The sequence below is a fragment of the Meles meles genome, chromosome 13 (genome assembly GCF_922984935.1).
Source record: "Meles meles chromosome 13, mMelMel3.1 paternal haplotype, whole genome shotgun sequence".
Classification (NCBI taxonomy): domain Eukaryota; kingdom Metazoa; phylum Chordata; class Mammalia; order Carnivora; family Mustelidae; genus Meles; species Meles meles.
In genome coordinates, this window is record NC_060078.1 from 84845459 (window position 1) to 84862081 (window position 16623).

Sequence of the window (16623 nt, forward strand, 5' to 3'; positions counted from 1 at the left end):
CGCCTCGGCCGCAGTCCCGCGGACGTTGTCGGGCCTGCTCACGTCCTTGTGACGAGCCAGGTCTCTGCGGATGTCATTTTTCTCCCGAAACCCTTTCCTGCTCACCTGCCCGCCGCCGGCCGCCCTCCCACTGACGTGGCCTCCCGCTGGTCCTGCGGGGCCCTGGGAGCCCGCCTGGCCCCGGACCCGCCGCCCGCGAACCTTGTGGCGCTGCCAGCCGGCGAGCGTCTTCACGGGGCCGCCTTCCTTCCTTGGCTCGCGCGTCGGGGTCAGGCTCTGGGCCTTTCCTGGGCCGGAGCCCAGCGCTGGGTTGGTCTCTGGAGCGCGGGGCTGTCGCTGCGCGAGGGTGTCGCGCTCACACGGCTCCTTTGTGCCACCTCGCTCCTGGCCGGCCCCGCGCGTGTCTGGCATTGTTGCCTTCCGGGCGGAACCGCCCACCGGCCGTGTTGGGACGCGCGGGCTCCCCGACGCGTGTGCCGCTATTGAAGCGTCGTCTGGCTGCCCTGCGACAACCCACCCAGCCTGCAAGCCGCCTCCACCCTCCGCCAGGCCCCCGGGATGCGCAGCGCACCTGTGTGCCACACACTCGCCTTTCTGCCTGGGGCTTCCCGTCCACACCCCGCCTGCCCTGCCAGATGGCCCGGCGCGTCCGGCCAGGGGACACCGTCCCCTTACAGCCAGGGGGTGCTGATTCAGCTCCTTCATCCTTTCGCCCACGGAAGGACTCTGTGCCATCTGTCCTGCATGTCTGTAGGAAAAGGAGGTGTGTGGGGGTTTCTGTGGACTCTCGAATTCCATTGCTGGCGGGCATAATAGAGAACATCGTTGAAATCGCTGCCTTTGTTATTTTGGCGAAGCCGCCGGCATGGATCCCGGTGATGATCCTGGACGAGCACTGCTTCTGCTCCTGGGCTTGGGCACGGCCGCAACAGCGAAAGACAGCCCGGCCGGGTCTCAGCCGGGTCTCAGCCGGGACGCGGGCTGCAGGTACCAGGCCTTCGTCTCGGGGAAGGTGGTTCAAGGAACGTTCACGTTCAGGAAGCTGACGTGGAGTTTGATTTCAGTTCCGTCCAGCAGTAACAGAGCCTCCGGAGCGTACTGCCTTAGACCTCACCCAGCCCCATGACGGGCTGCTTGGGCATGACCGTGAGCGACAAAGGCCACTCACTCAGAACTCAGACTTCAACCCCCCAGTCACTCCAGTTCTGGACTGGTGGCCCTCTTTCGGTTCTTGGCGTGATTTGGATAGAGCTTCCCCTGCTGTGAGAGAGACACATGTGGCCTCTTGTGGCCTGTGGCGGCCGTGCACATCATCAGTCCTGGTCGTCTCTGAGTTGAGGGTGGGCTGCCCTGCACGTGTGGGGTTAGACCGGGCAGAGCAGGGACAGCACCACGTTGCTGGGCGCAGGCTGCTTGTGGGGTCGGTGCAGCCGTGGGCAGGCCCAGCTTCAGAGTCTTTCGTGCGGTTCAGAGACGCAGGCCCTGGATGCGCGGGCGTTACTGGGTTCAGGGTCCACCGTTGCAGCCTCCCCGTGGCGTTCAAGGCCAGCAGCCTCTGAAGTCCAGCCAGTCCCTCCTGCCTGTGGGCAGAGTCTGGCCGCTGTGGTGAGGCTTTGTAGCATGCCAGGCCCTCTTCCCTGAGGAACACAGGGGACCGAGCTCTCCAGAAACCGCCCCTGCATGTGGCAGAGGCGGGAGAGACCCTCCAGCACCTTCACTGCCTGCCCTGCCCCTCTCTTGGAGCCCCCGCGCCATGCTCGGTCCTTGCAGTAGGGGTGAGAGCTGGCTGCGCCCTGTGTGCAAGGAGGGCCTTCCCCACGGGCGTGCTGGCCCAGCGGCCCATTCGCCATCTTCCCAGTGCTCTGCGGTTGAGCCCGCACAGCAGCCCAGGCAGGGTGGGGGCGTCCATGCCATTACTGTTGTCTCGCTGGTGAGAAAACAGAGTCCTGGGGAGGAGAGTGAACCACGAGTGCTCCATCCCCTGGGCTGGGACACATGCCAGTCTGCGTCTGTGCAGCGGTGCTGGGTCCACGTCCTAGGCCTTGAATCGGGGGCCAGTGACACAGGGGCCAGGCAGCAGGGAGCTGATGGGGGCTGCGACATCCTGTTTCCAGGGGCAACCGTGGCAACAGTGCCAGCTGCGTGTCTGCAGGCCCTGGCCGCCCCACAGATGTTTCCTGACTTTCCTCTTCGGCTGTGGTTGGACTGTGGCCAGTCTTGGTTCCTACAGTTTTCTGAGCCTGTTTCTCCAGCCTTCCCAGAAGTTCTGTGAGTAACGGAACAGCCTTTCAGTAAATTGCTTTTGTGCTTAAATTAGCTGTTACCACTTTCTGATGCTTGTCATTAGGAGCTGTGCGTGAGAGGGGGCTCCAGGTGTGAGGCCTCAGCCAGGGCACCTGAGCCCAGATCAGTTGAGAAACAGCTGGGCAGGGCCCAGCAGGAGACGTGGGTTCATGGTGAACGCGTTTGTGAGACCTAGATTGCTATGCAGGACTGCTCAGAGGCTTTCACACACTGTAGGCGTACAGGTACGTTTGCCGGGAGGGCTCACTGCATCCAGGCTTCTCACTCCCCCTAGAACCTTTCTCCAGGTAGTCTTCTGGAACACACTTTGGGAAGTGCGTGCCAGACCGCTGGCCTGGATGGTGGAGGTGCTGGTCTTCCGGCTCATCCGTTTGGTAGAAACCCGCTCATGCACATGATGCACCTGTCGTGGTGGAACCCGGTCTCATGGCACCACACTCCCTGCACCAGCTGGGGGTGATGGGAGATGTCCGCGGATGCGAGGGGTGGGGGGCAGCAGTTGATTCTGACTCCAAGGAGTGAGCGAAGGCCCCCAGGGGGCTGGGAGAAGGGTTGGCCATCTGCTTTTGAAAAATGGTAAGGATTTTAGTGCTATTGGGTGAGTTATTGTGGAAGGGAGCAGAGTGCTCTGTGTGACGAAGGTCAAGAGCATATGGTTAAAATGTCGATGGGACAGGGATAACAGTAATCCCAAATCCTTCTGGGAAGCTGGGTCTGATGCACATTCCAGCTAACCGGCATGCCGACCCTGCGATTTAGGTATCCTTTATCCCACAGATGAACGCACTTGTGGCTCACTTTAGGTGACTTCACAGAATGACAGGCCACTGCTAGGAGGCCACCATCTGCTTCCTGCCTGTGCATGGGCAAGTGGAGGGGTGCCCTCAGGCACTGGGATCCATGGAAGTTGGGGTGTTCAAGGAGTACGGTGTGTCAGTGTCTGTGATGTCGGGTGACCATCACAATCCCTGTCCACTTACTGGAACATGGGGAGGAATCTGCTTCAGACCTCCGTCAATAGCCACAAAAAAGTGGATGTTGAACAGGGGAGGTCTGGAGCCTTGGGCTCAGGACGGAGCCGTGGGGGTACTGCGTATATGCCATGTGGTTCAGGGCATGCTGCTTGACATCATCAAAGGATATAAATGCACTTCTCTCCTGGCTGCTGGGAAGACAGTGAGGAAGTCCGTATGTGGCAGCAGAAGCAAGCGGAAGGCCAGAGATGGGAACAGGGCCTGGTGGGGGCAGTGGGGTGTGTTGAGGTTTTGCGGTGAAGCAGACACTGGGCCACATGGTGCGGCTCGACAGTCAGGGAAGGGACATACAGCTGAGGCTCCACGGCATCAGGCCCAGAGTGGGGAGCCTGAGCTGCCTGTGGGGGGGGGGGGGGTGGGCAGCTGGCCTGGGGGCACTGAGCAGAAACGGTCCAATAGTGTGGACCTTGAGGGGCTCAGCCGACCAGGCATGCAGAGGGCCTGGGGAAAGTGCCCGGGGCCATGCGTTCTCCATCAGTGGAGCAAGAAGGTGGCTACAGCCAGTGGGCTGCGTCCCAGTGAAACCTGATTTACAAAAGCACTAGAGGCTGGGTCTGGCCTGTGGGCTGCAGTTTGCTGACCCTGATATAGCCCCTTCGTGTAATTGGCCATTGATTTGTTGTTCAGGGCGAGGGGAGGGGATGGCTGGGATGTCCTGAGAGCCCCGAAGAAGGCCTTCCGTGTGAGAGTTGATGAGGCCTTGGGATCTGAGCCGGGGTTGGCAATGATAAGAACCCGATGGGGTGCAGGTGTGCGAGGGGACAGGTGGGGTGAGGGGAAGGAGAGTCCTTAAGCTAAGTCCTGGGTGAGGGGAAGGAGAGTCCTTAAGCTAAGTCCTGGGTGGTACAGGGGCGCCCCTGGACCGCCCTGCCGCCCTCCGTAAAGCCGCGGGGAGGAGAGCATTCAATGGTAGGGTTGCCATTGTGGGCAGATCGTGGGAGGTGCCTGCAGGACAGAGAAGCGGAGGCCGCAGGTGAGCAGCCGGGCCTGCAGCTCAGGAGCAGTGGGCATTCATGTGGCCAGGCCTCAGCTGTTCCAGTTGAGCACAGGTGGCTGCAGGGGAGTGTGGAGTGCTTGGAAATGCGGGCATGTAAGGTCACATGGCCAGGCGGGAGTGTCTCCCTTCCGGCTTTCGGCGAATCGGAAAGGAGTTGCAGGGAGAGCAGGAGCTCTGAGGGCACGGACTGGCCCAGGTACCCGTCCCCCCAACCCTCCCTTGGGTCCCCATCCTCGTCCCTGCTCACACATGGAGTGGTTTTTATCAAGTGTTGGATGCCTTTAGGCTTCTCGCCGTACCCGTTCATTCTTTTTAGCCTTTGCTGTTGACCAAAATTAATATCAAGATTAACAGGTAGGATACATCGTAGGGTGGTTTTTACGTTGGTACATTTCTTTGAACAGAAGTTAGATACATAGTTGGCCTCTGAATAACGTGGGATTAGGGGCACTGAGCGCCATATGTACCTGTTGACTCCTGAAAAACCTTATTAAAAGCGTGTTGTGGACCTTACTGACAGCCGAACAGCAACACCTGTTCCATGTGTTACCGGTATCGTGTCCTGTGTTCTTACAAAAGTTAACGCCGGAGGACGTCTTCAGAAAATCACAGGGCAGAGAACCGCGTGCACGTGAGCCCACAAGTGAGCCCACTCCGTTCACACGCACGCTGCTCAGGGTCAGCCGTGCGCGTTCCGCAGCCGTCGGGGTTCTTTCCGGCGCGCATGCGCCCCAGCCGGCCTCAGCGCAGGTGTCCGGAGCCTTCGGGCTTCATGCCAGCGCGCATGCGTCCTGACTTTCCGCTCGCTGCGTCCGCCCTCCGCTTCCGAATCCGCTTCGCGGTGCCTTGGCTTTAAATGTGCGTCCTTCAGGCGGTCTGGCGGCTTCGTCAGTGCCCAGGAGGAAGCCGGTACGTTCTGCGCCGGCGAGCCCAGCTTCGTCCCGGGCCCCTCGGCGGGAGCTCCTGGCCGCGGGCGGCGGTTCCGTCCCGGAGCGGGCACAGACTCCGGAAGGCGTTTTGTGTCAGGGGACGGCGCCCGTTGCCCTGGGAGGGGACCGCGGACTCCGACGCGACTTCCTCACTGGCCTGAAAACCTTCCTCGTAGGTGCCGGCGGCATGGACGAGGCCTGTGACGTGAGATCCGGGGCGGTGGACAGCCCGCTGGGGCGGATCGAGATCGCGGGGTGTGAGCAGGGTCTGCACGAGGTCAGGCTGCGCGGCCAGAAGACGCGGGACGCTGGGTGAGTCCGCGGCCCCCCATGTGGCATTTGTCCCGAGCTGCAACACGCGGCTGCCCCGGCGCCGTGGGCCACGGGCTGGCCGTCCCCGGTGTGCGACCTTCCGCCGCGTCCGAGCCGCTCCCAGAGCGGGGGGCGCTCCCCGGCCGCGGCCCGTCCCGGAGCTCCGCCGCCGGCCGCGGCTCGGCCCGGGCCTTGGGTGTCCCGCGCTTCGGCGACTGTGGGCGTCTCCCTGGCCTCGTGGTGGCGGCGGGTGCGGCCCCGCGCGGGTGCTTCGTTCCGGCCCCTTTGCGCTCCGCGGCCCGCGCGTGGGTCGTGCGCGGCAGCTGCGGGCTGCGGAGTCGGGGCTCCCGGGCCGGAGCGCCGAGGCCCAGGTCAGGCTGCCCGCGGGGCGCAGCGGGGGAGCAAGGACGGAAGAGCCCAAGGCCCTGCTTCGGCGGGACGCGGCGTCTCTTCCGAAGGACGCGCGCGGTTTCTCTCAGTGGTGGCGCCGGAGGAGAGTCAAAGCGCTTCTTCGAGTTTCGTTCTGAAATGTAACATCTCCGGCGCTCCTTGGTGGTGCGTCGTATGAAAGTTGCAGCCCTCGTTACTCCCGACAGGAGCGGGCGACCACGCACCCCTGCGCAGCGCTCCTCGTACCGGTAATAAGCACGACGCCCTACAACACCGGGAGAAGACGACGCGCCGCAGCATGAACACGGACGTTAACGGAGCCGTCGCGAGCGCAGGCGCAGCAGTAAATACCCCGTTTCGCCTCCAGCGCGGACAGTTTTCCTGTGGAGCTGCACGTTGCAGTCAGTAGTGGGTTTTTAGGCCAAACAGACAGGCAGACCTTTGAGCTACACGAATACCCTCTTCACTTCTCCGTGAAAACCATCTGGCCGTGGTGTTCAGAAAATCACAGGCACCAAATAATTCGTGGGAAATGTCATTTTGCCGCTTACATAGTCACTGGCACAATAAATCACAAGTTTTGTGGAGCTTTTTTGCTTTAAGAAAAAAAAATCCCTTGACGTGAATTTGGGGAAGAAAATAAAACCTGGACTCGTAGTTCGGTGCCCATGATGAATGATGAGAACAGAACAAAGACGAGGCTCGATTTTGAGTTTCCGCTTCCGAGTCGGGATTGCGTGCCGCGGTGGGGCGCCCCTCCCCCCGGCTCCGAACACGCGGCCGTCTCTCTGGTGAAGGCGCGCTTGCAGATCAGCGCCGCAGCCCGGCTCCCTCGGTTGCCTCTGGCTGTGCTCTGCGTCTCCTGGCGGTGGTCCTCGTCCGGTGCTCTGGGGCACGAGCTGCTGTGCTCCCGCTCCAGGCAGAGAAGGAAAGGAGACCCCCACCTCCCTTTCTAGAAGGAGCCTCTCACCTTCTCCTCTCATGGGGCCATACCCAGCTGAGCGGCATGGGAGGCGGTCACGTGTTGGCCAGAATTAGGGATTGTGTGTGTAAGGGAGAGGTGGGAAATGGTTTTCTGGAGCAATCAGTCTGTTTTACACCTATGGCTCACTTTGGCAAGGGACATTTAAAAAATACAAAATGACAAAATTCTGTATGAAAATTCTTCATTCTTCATTCTTACCTTATCACTTGAAGAGTTGACGTGACTGTTACAAAGTTAACTGAAGGAAACTGTTCTGTGCATCTTGAGAACTGTACAGGTCACCGACCTCGGCCGGACCTGGAGCAGTCTAAACCAGCCCTTCCCTTGTGCTCCCAGTCACCCCACGTTCTCTCCGCATCCGCTCTTGCGATTTCTGTCTTGATCAGCTTTGTTCCTGAGCTGACCAAGAACCAATTTCGCTTCTGTAAACAAAATTTTGTCTTCTGCTCTTCTGTTTCGGATTCTCTTGCTTGACTATGTTTGAAGGGTCTCCCATGCTCGGTGTGTTACTAAGTGAGGGGCAGTTTAGGAACGCACCACAGCTCTTCAGGTCTCCTGTTGATGGACATTTGAATCCTCCAGATCGTGGCTACGGGGGGTAAAACAAATTTTTGTGCAAGCCACTTTGGACACCTTTTCCCTTCTCTGGAGTCCACTCCTGGATGTGGAATTGTGGGATTGCATGGCAAGTGCATGTTGAGCCTCAGAAAAGCTGCCAGAACACTTCTCAGCCCTGACCCACTCTGTGTTTAATTCCAGTAGAAATGGAGTTGCAGTTGCTCCGCCCGCTCACCCGTACTTGGTGGTTTTAGAGTTTCAGCCATTCTAGTGGGCGTGAGGTGTTCTCATGGTTCTAATCTGAGCCTTCCTGGGGACTTCCCCACCTTCTTGGCCACGCCTGCGTTTTCCTTGCGTGGGCTCTGCGTGCGTCTTCTGCCCACGCTCATTCTGATTAGGAGTCCTCCTCACGCTGTACTGTCCTGTGTATTTCACATGTGGATGCTTGTTTTCGTTCTAATGTCCTCTTTTGATGGGAAGTTCCTAACTTTGAGAGAGTACAACTTAATGTTCTTAGCCTTTTTTTTGTCTTTAAGATTGTCTTTAAGATTTGCCTACTATAACTTCACAAATATTTTCCTATAAATTCTTCTAAAATTTGATAATTCTGGCCTCTATGTTTAGATGTATGACCCATCACCTTGAATCCCCTTATTGTGAGGTATTTTTTTCTCTAGTTAGTTTTCCTTTGTGGGAGGAAAAAAAATTCTCTCCACCGAATCCCCTTCGTACGTTTGTCAAAAATGTTGACTATACATGTGTGGGTCCTGTGTGTCCTGAGGTTGTGTGTAGTTCTAGTGACCTCCTCATCTGTTCTACACCAGAACCATGGGCATTTGGTTGTGTAGCTTTATGATAAATCTTGAATTAAGGTAACAAGTCTTCCAATTTGGTTTTATCCCCATAAAGATTGTTTTGGCTTCCATGTCTTTTAACTTTACATATTAAAGAATCAAGGCGTCAAGTACTGATTGGGATTTTGTTTGGGAATTCATTGAATCTCTACCGTTTTGGGGGAGGGCAGACCACTTTAAAAACCTTCCAGTTTATGAATATGCTTTATCTCCATTCAGCTTTGTCTCTTTTTCAGAATTCTAATTTCCAGCATAGAGCTCTTATATATCTTTTATAATCTGATTTCCAAATATGTTGGCATTTTAACATAGTTTAAAATGATTTTTTAGTTGCTGCTGCTACAAAGCTGTTGGTTTTTGGTGTGTTGATCTTCTGTCCTCTTACTGAATTCTCAGCTGTAGGGATTATTTTGCAGATTCCTTAGGACTTTTGCCATGAAAAATTGAGTCTGTGACTAAAGACAACACCTCTTTGATCTTTACACCTTTTATTTTTGTCCTTGTGCTGGCTGGAACCCGGGGTGGGGAGTCAACGTTGTGACGGTGGACCTCCTTCCCTTGTCCCAGTTATGGGGATGGCGGAGGGGGTTTCCACGGCTGGAGTCCGTGTGCCACCACCTCTGGGCCTCGCAGGTGTCCTTTCTCAGACTATGAAGACTTGCTCGATCTGTCGGTGTCATCAAATGATTTTTATCCAAGTGTCACTGTCGTTCTTTTTTTCTTAAACATGGTCAGGCCAGTCTTAAACGGCGGGACGACACACGTCACCTAATTCGTGGTCTCTCCCACCTCCCATCCCACCCCCAGAGTACTACCTTAAGTTCATCTTGTTTAAGACTTACATGTTTACATTCAAGATGGACGTTTGTAACTTTTTTGTGCCGTGTGTCCGGCTTTGGCACTCAGGTTCGTGTCTCGGCATGAAGTGAGTCTGGAAGGGCTCCCTTTCTGCGGAAGCATCAGGTGTAGGGCTAGTAGGACTTCTTCCTCAGGCCGCGGATGAACCCCTGTGATGCCCTCCACGTTCCTCCTACAGAAAGGCTCCTGATTGGAATTCCTTTTGTCTAGTAGAATTAGGTGTTGCCCTTGCCCACCCTGAGGGGAGCTCCCAGCGTGGCTTTCTGCAGGTAGAGCCCTGTGTGCCCCCTAGGCCATGTTCTCCAGCTCTGCTGATGGACAGTGGCCAAAGGGATTATGAGCCGAGCATCCTAATGGCTCTGGGATCCTGTTCTCCTCCTCCTTCTGGAGTGCTTGTGAGTACTGGGGTCTTTATGTCCTGGAGACATGCTGCTCTGTTCAGTAGCTAAATTGGAAGTTGGCCACTGATGTCTGTCTGCAGTTACGTCTCAACTTACACTTCCGTACCCAGTAGGATTCCTGCTGCCCACATCAGTCTACCGACCTGTTCATGTGGCTTCGTACATGGATCATTGATTTCTTTTTTTGTGTAGGTTACATTACTCACCTTTTCCTCCCTAGAAATATTTGAATGCAGGATATCTATTTGGGAATTAGTACAATCTCAGCTTTATAACTTCTTGCCAGTATCAGGTTTCTATCAACAACCGTCCTGTTCAAGAGTAACTGGCTTGCTTTTGCAAGAACTTGACCAATGTCTTCCCCATACCATCACCATGTGGCTACAAAGCTTTGACCCCATCATTCCATGTAACGTCTAATAAGATGTAGAATAGAGTTTTGTAATGTTATTTGCAGGCTTGCATGGCTTTCCATAAAGGGGATTCCGTTGTTTTCCTGGAAGAAGGCCTGTCCAGTTGCCGCACTCGTGCTAGTGGAGGGATGGTGAAGGGTTTGGTGGCAGGACGCTGGAGCTGCACATACCTTGGCCTTCCCTGAGCGAAGGATCTCTCCTGGGTGGTGGTGGTTTTTGCTCCCCACCCCGCCCCGTGTAAATCTTTTTAGAAAAAATGCAGGAATGCAATATTGAAAAAAGCTTATATATTCCAACCAAACTGAGCAATTGTAAAAATGTTTTGTATTTTGAGAACTTACTGCATGCAGGCTGTTTACTGCTTTCTAGCAGAAAGACTCCGCAGTGTTCCTGGCATCCTGCCCCCACCAGCTCTGTGTGGATCCTGGGCAGGAGCCTGACCCTCCTTCAAGGCTGTGGAGGGCTGGCCAGCACCTCCTCTCACCAGGTTCATGGACGAGGGCCCGGCAGCTCTGAGGCGTGTGAATGTGACCGTGGGGTCTCTGTCTAGGAGAGGGCACCCTGTCCATTTTTTGCTCCATTGAAAGTGTGCAGGTAGGCTGCCTCTGAGGCCTTCCTGAGGGCAGGTCAGCCTCGTAAAGTCCCCGGTGTGTTCTCCGTTCCAGCGGGTGGCAATTGGCTTCTGTGTGGATTCGTTGCTCTCAGGTTCATCGTGTCCGTGTTTTCAGCGATCCCGACTCTGGCCGGGCCTGCCGCGCCTCTGCCCGGTGATCCCCTGCTGGGCTGCCCACTGCTCCTGGCTGGGGGAGCTCTAAGGCTCTGCACATCCTGAGAACCTTCCTGGGAATTTCCTGCGTCCATCCCTGATGGACTGGGAAGTCTCAGTGCAGACACAGGCGGCACCTTCTTACGGTCTTTCCCGGAGGAGGAGAGACTGTTCCCAAGAGAAGCACTGGAAGAGGGAGGTAAAAGGAACCTCCAGAAACGCGGCGTAGGATGCTGCCCGCGGCACACTCGGCTGTCCCCCTGCTCTTCGCGGGCCTGAACTCCTGTGTGTGTTGTGTGTGCTTGTGTGTGTGGTCCTTAAGGAGTCTCCTGAGTCCCGTGCACAGGGCTCTGTGAGGGGAGGGGGCACCTGCCAAGCTCTTTAACTTCCAAGAAACCATCTTTCTTAAAAAGCAAGTCCTTGAATGCCCTGGGGAGTGTGGGCAGCCTCATTCTTGCCTCCACGCAGCTGTCCAGCTGCAAATCTGAGGCCCGTGTCCGAGCTGAAGACCTCCCCCCCGCCCAGTGTCCGGCTTGAAGGGGAAGATGGTCCATGGTGCACTGGGATGGAATCCCCAGATGTGGGTTCTTGGTGGTGCACACCGAGGTGGTGGTCTCTTGTTCCGACTGATGGCTACAAAGACCAGACTGGAAGCCAGAGCCATTCTTTTCATCTGGGATTCCCGTGAAGAATGCTGTCCTCCCCAGGGTCCCCGGGCTCCAGGGTCCCCGGGCTTGCTCCTGGGGCCTGCAGAGTTGTCTGGGCGGCACTGAGGCCACAGTTCTCGATGTCCATAAGGGAAACGCTGGCCACGGCCGTACCAATAAAGCCAGGGTGTGGGAACGGTGGTGGAGTGACAGACTGTGGTCCTTGCTGCCGGGCCTTTTGAGTTCACAACGTAGGTTCCCTTTGTGGCTTTGTGACCCTGCAGAGAACTGGGGGGATAAGACGCTCCTTCTCTGAAGGCCTTGCCACGTGCTGCCACACTGTGGACCAGACTGCATGACTACAAAGACGTGGTGCCCCGTTTTGTTGTGACCTTCTCTGGTTTCTGATCTAGAAAAGAGAAAAGCAGTGCATGGCTTCAGGAGTTTGTTCTGTTTCCCTTACTTCTGTGAGATCCTGTTTCACAGTTTTGTTCTTCCCTGGCTCAGGGCAGAGGGCAGAGGCAGGCGGGCTGTCGGCAAGACATAAGCAAGTGTCGCTGGGATTTAGAATCTTTGTTCTGGACCCATCTAAGAGCGATGTAAGTTTTATTCCTGTCAATTTTATTAAAGGGTTGCAGGGAGACAGAAATGGCTGAAACTTGGATGCCTGTGTCCGTGGGTAAGAAGCAGGCTGGCTCATTTAATTTTAAGCCCTCCACGATCCTCTTGGAAGAAAAGAACTGTTGAATGACAGTTACAGATATGTGGGTTCAAAATATGAACCAAACTCACAGTAAAGGGTTTGCTTGGGAAGCTTGCGACGTTTGGACTGTGAGCACACGTGAGAGGAGAGGCAGTGAGTCGGCCGACTCCAGAGAAGAGTGGCAGGTTCACGCCGCCATCTTCTGCTCTGCAGAGCAGCTTCCCTTTCAGGGGCCTTGGGCTGCACCTCTGTTCTTGAAATGATGGTGGCTTTCCCAGAGAAGCTGCACTCTCGTCCCCTTTGTGCTGCTATGGAAGGCCTTCCCCTTTTCCCTGAGGACAGGTGGCTGGTGGTGCAGTGTGGCCCTAACTGGCCTCACCCTGGCATGCTGTCCAACGGAATTCGGTGCTGCTGGGCGAGGTAGGCCCTCGAACACTGTAGCCCGTGCTGGGGTTTGCTTGAACTGTAACGGGGAGATCATCTCAGACTCCAGTCCGTGGGCTCTCCCAGACTGAACAGCGGCTCTCTTCTGAAGGAGCCCCCCCCCCCCCAAGGGCTCAGAGGGTCGGAACGGTGCTCACGTGTAATCCCACCCAGGATCTGTGGTCTGATGGGGGCATTTCTGATGGAATGGGCCGGGTCAGTGGTGTCCCTGCTCCACGGCGCTCTGCCACGGTCTCTGCTGTGGATGGACAGGCCTGGACACAGCAGGCCCCTTCTGAGTCTGGCTTGTCTCTCTCTTGCCCTGAGTCATTAGGCCAGCTTGTGGACCTCCTTGCTGACCTCTCAGTCCACAGCCATTCCCTTTTCCTGCTGCTGGTTAGCTGCGGCCTAGAAAAGCCGTTCACAGGCCTGTTCAGATGGGAGGAAGGAGGTCCAGTAAGGTCCAACGAGAAGAACACGGGGGTTTATGACCACGTTCTAGCCTCTCGAAAGCCACTTGCATGTGCCTCTGGAATCCTCTTCCAGAACACATCGGGACTCCAGGAGTGGCATCGGGTGAGTGGGGACTTGGGACAGACTGGGACCTCCTTTGGGCTGCGGGCCAGGTGGTCAGCCGCGGGCGCAGCTGTGGGAAGTAGTGGTGCTCTCCAGCCCCCCGCCCCCAACGTGAGCCTGCACAGCCACGGCTGCGGGAGCTGCCTGCCTTTCCCTGGTGGCCCTCCTGCCCCTCTGCTGAACAGTAGAGCCTCCAGGGCCTTTCCACTCAGGGTTAGTAATCCAGAACGGGACCTCTTGTAGAGACTGGAATGTTCTGCTTTCATTTGGAAATACAGGCTCCACAGTTCCTGTGGTGGGGATAAAACAACCATGATCTGTCCAAACAAGTGTGCTCAGGAGGGCGAACGCTCCTGCAGCTGCCCCGAGGGAGTGTGCCCACAGACCGGCCCAGGACCGTGGCTAGCTGCGACTCGGCCCCTCCCTCCGCGCCAGCATCCACCTCCTGACTGCCCACCGCTTTGTAAACACACGGCTGCAGGGTAGCAGAGAACTTTGGCCTCCGTTTCTCCTAGTTTGCATTTTGATTTTGATTTCCAGAATTTGTATTGCTTGTATAGCTTCAATATTTTCTGCTATGTAAGCCACGTGCAACTAGTGAATAATTCTCAACTTTTGTTTTGAACGTGTTCATGCTATTGAAGCTGTAAACTCTCAAATTAGACTTGGTTAAATTTATTTCCTTTAAATTGTATCAGTAATTAGATCAGCTCCTTGATACTACTGTACAAGATAGTTCTTGCATTCTGATCACTTCAGAATTTAAATTGAGTTAGAGGTTAAATGAGTTTAATTTTTGAATTGAACCGAAGCATTGTCTTGTGTCAGATTCATCCAGAATTTTTATTTCCGGTTTCAGTATCAAGTGATGGAAGTAGATCTTTTTCTGATAATCCTAAATTAATCGGTGTTCTTAAGTCACTCATCTCTTCACTCTTTCCCAAAATGTGGGTGTGCCTGCCACGACAGGCCCTGTGTGTTGGGGACCCGCCCTGGGGCCGTGCAGAAGCCAGTGGGACAGCCCAGCCTGTATGGAGCCGAAGCCCAGCACTGGGCAGCCTGGGGAGACCGTGGCTGCAGTGCCGTGTCCCTCCACAGGGGCGGGTATGAGCATCTGAGGCTCTGGAAATGGTTAAGGGGTGACATGACACGGGCCTGAGCCCAGGGCGCTGGCAGCATAGCTGAGTGGGACCGTGCAGGCTGGCGCGTCCTTTGGGGGTCGAGCCAGTCAGGCCCGGCATCTGACCGGGTAGGGGGTAGGAGCGTGGCGGATCGCGGGGCCTGGGGGCTGGAGGTCGTTGGGTGTTGTTGCAGCTGCTCTGGAGCATCTGTCCCCTGTGTGGCAGACCCCAGTGGTGGGGGGACAAGTTTCCAGGCCGTGAAATGTGCATGCCTGGTGCCTTGGGCTTCTGAGGCCCACACGCTGCTCCTGACTCCTCTCCAGCGTTGACGTTTGGAGAGGCCTGCTCACCTGGCTCAGGACGCGTCGGACGCAGAAATGAACCCAACAGTGGCCGTCCCGTGTCTCTGTGATCCGTGGGGGCCTCCCAGCAGGGACAGAACCACAGTGGAGTGGCCTTCATGCCAACTCTCCCACGTTCTAGGTCAATCCTCGGAGGGAGGAGTGGGCAGGAGGGAGAGAGAGTTCGCCGGAGATGCGGTTCATCTCCTCTGAGAGCCCTGCAGCCCCCTTCCCTTGCGGCCGTCTCTTCTGGTTCCTTGAGGCCGGGGGTCATGCCATGGCGGCAGCGCCTCTTCCGCTGCAGAGTCCTTGTGTCCTGTTGTGCCGCATCCGTGCCCATGGCTCGGACCAGGCTTTCTCTAGTGTCACCGTTTCCCAAGAACGCTTGGCTTGTCTGGGAGGCCTTTCTGTGCCACGTCCCTCTTTGGTCTTCTGTCGCATCCGCATGTGTGCACGAGCAGATCCTCTTCTAAATACAGGGGCGTGCGCGCTGGGAGACGCACCGCCGACGCGCACCCGCCGACGCGCACCCGGAGGACCCCGGCCCCGGGCTGGCGTCCAGCCTTTGCAGTTCGCTGGCCGAGTGCTCGTGCCTGGTGGGGATTCGAGTTCTCCACGGTGGTCATTCCGGCTGGAGTCCATGTTGTTCTTAAAGCTGCTCTTTCTGTGCCTTCTGGAAAGCTGGCCTCGCGGATGTCATGGGTCAGCACAGGTGAGACGTAGACGTGTCTCCGCTGCTCCCGTCACGTGCCGCTGGGACTGGAGCGCTCAGCGCTTCGGGGACTTGGAGCCGGCGGAGCAGGCGTTGGGCTCCCGCGCAGAGGTCCACACCCGGGACTGGCGTCGCGTGGGGCTGGCGCACGGCCGGGTGGAGCGCGGGGGGCCGCAGGCTTCGTTCTGAGGCGGCGGAATCGGGCGCAGCCATTGGGCGAGGGGTTCCCCGGGGGAGAATGTGCACCTTGGAGCCAGTTCCCTGGGGGTGTTGAGAAGGGCGACAAGTGGAGCATGAACAAGTCTGCAGGTCTGTCGGGACCCGCGGGAGAAGGCTGTGCGGCGGCCGGTTGTCTTCACCGCGCTCGTCTCTGGAGCAGAGAACGGTCTGTGTGCGCTGGGCTCGCGCGGGGTGTGTGTGTGTGCACCCGCGTGCGTGTAAGTGGATTCTGGAGGCTTCTGTTCAGCTTTAGCACTGCTTCCTCTCAAACTGCCCCTAGACGTAGGGGGAAGATTGCTCTTCTGAATTATAAGATACCTCAGGTCTCCTCCTGCAAATAGTTTTTTTTTTTCTTTCCTAAAAATCATCTGGAAAAGCACCTAGTTTCTGATCTTTATTTTGCCCAGTTCAAGGCTGTGTTAGGAAGAGTGATTGTGTAACTGAGCACTGCTTTTATTAAAAAGAACTGGCCGCTTATTTCCTTCAAAGTTCCCGGTGTGTTTAAATCTTCTCTAGGTAAACAACTTTTATTGAAAATAATATTTTGAGACTGACACCTTTCTCCGCACGAGTGGTGCTGGGAGCCTTCTCTTGTCTGCTGGTCCTGCTCGCAGCAACTCCAGGCAGCCGTGGGGCATGTGCGGAGCTGGGGCCTGGACAGGTGGAGCTGGGACCAGAGAGGGGGGCCAGGCTCACCCCTAGTGACCCGCCCTTTCCTTTGTGTCTCAGGAGGTGATAGTGGCTAGACACGGGGTCCAGCCTTGACACTCTTCACAGACAGGGGAGGAGCCTGGCACTGTGCAGTGCGACGGCATTACTTGCTCGAACCAGCTAAACCTCACGTCTGCAGGTAGTCTTGTGGGAATATTCTACCACTCCTGCTCTGCCTGGCCAGAAAAACAGGGAAGCTAGGTGGGGCTTTTTTGCTTCTGTGCCCATCCATCATGTCTTTCTCCCCTTGGCTCAGCAAGGTTCTGTATGTTGGCTTCCATCAGTTTGCATATAGGCATAAAGTCCTTTTCAAGGAATTGAATAAATGCTATTTCCACCAAATAATAATAAAGGTTTCCCCAGGCAAAT

General features: G+C 56.4%; 1 protein-coding gene across 1 annotated transcript in view; it reads left to right on the plus strand.

Moving 5' to 3' along the window:
* MGMT (O-6-methylguanine-DNA methyltransferase) overlaps positions 1-16623 on the plus strand; it is a 276571-nt gene that overhangs the window by 57589 nt on the left and 202359 nt on the right. Inside the window, exon 2 of the mRNA XM_046027812.1 lies at positions 5441-5576. Coding sequence (XP_045883768.1) covers positions 5452-5576 — 125 coding nt within the window. The 5' untranslated portion in view covers positions 5441-5451. The remainder of the gene's footprint in view (positions 1-5440; positions 5577-16623) is intronic.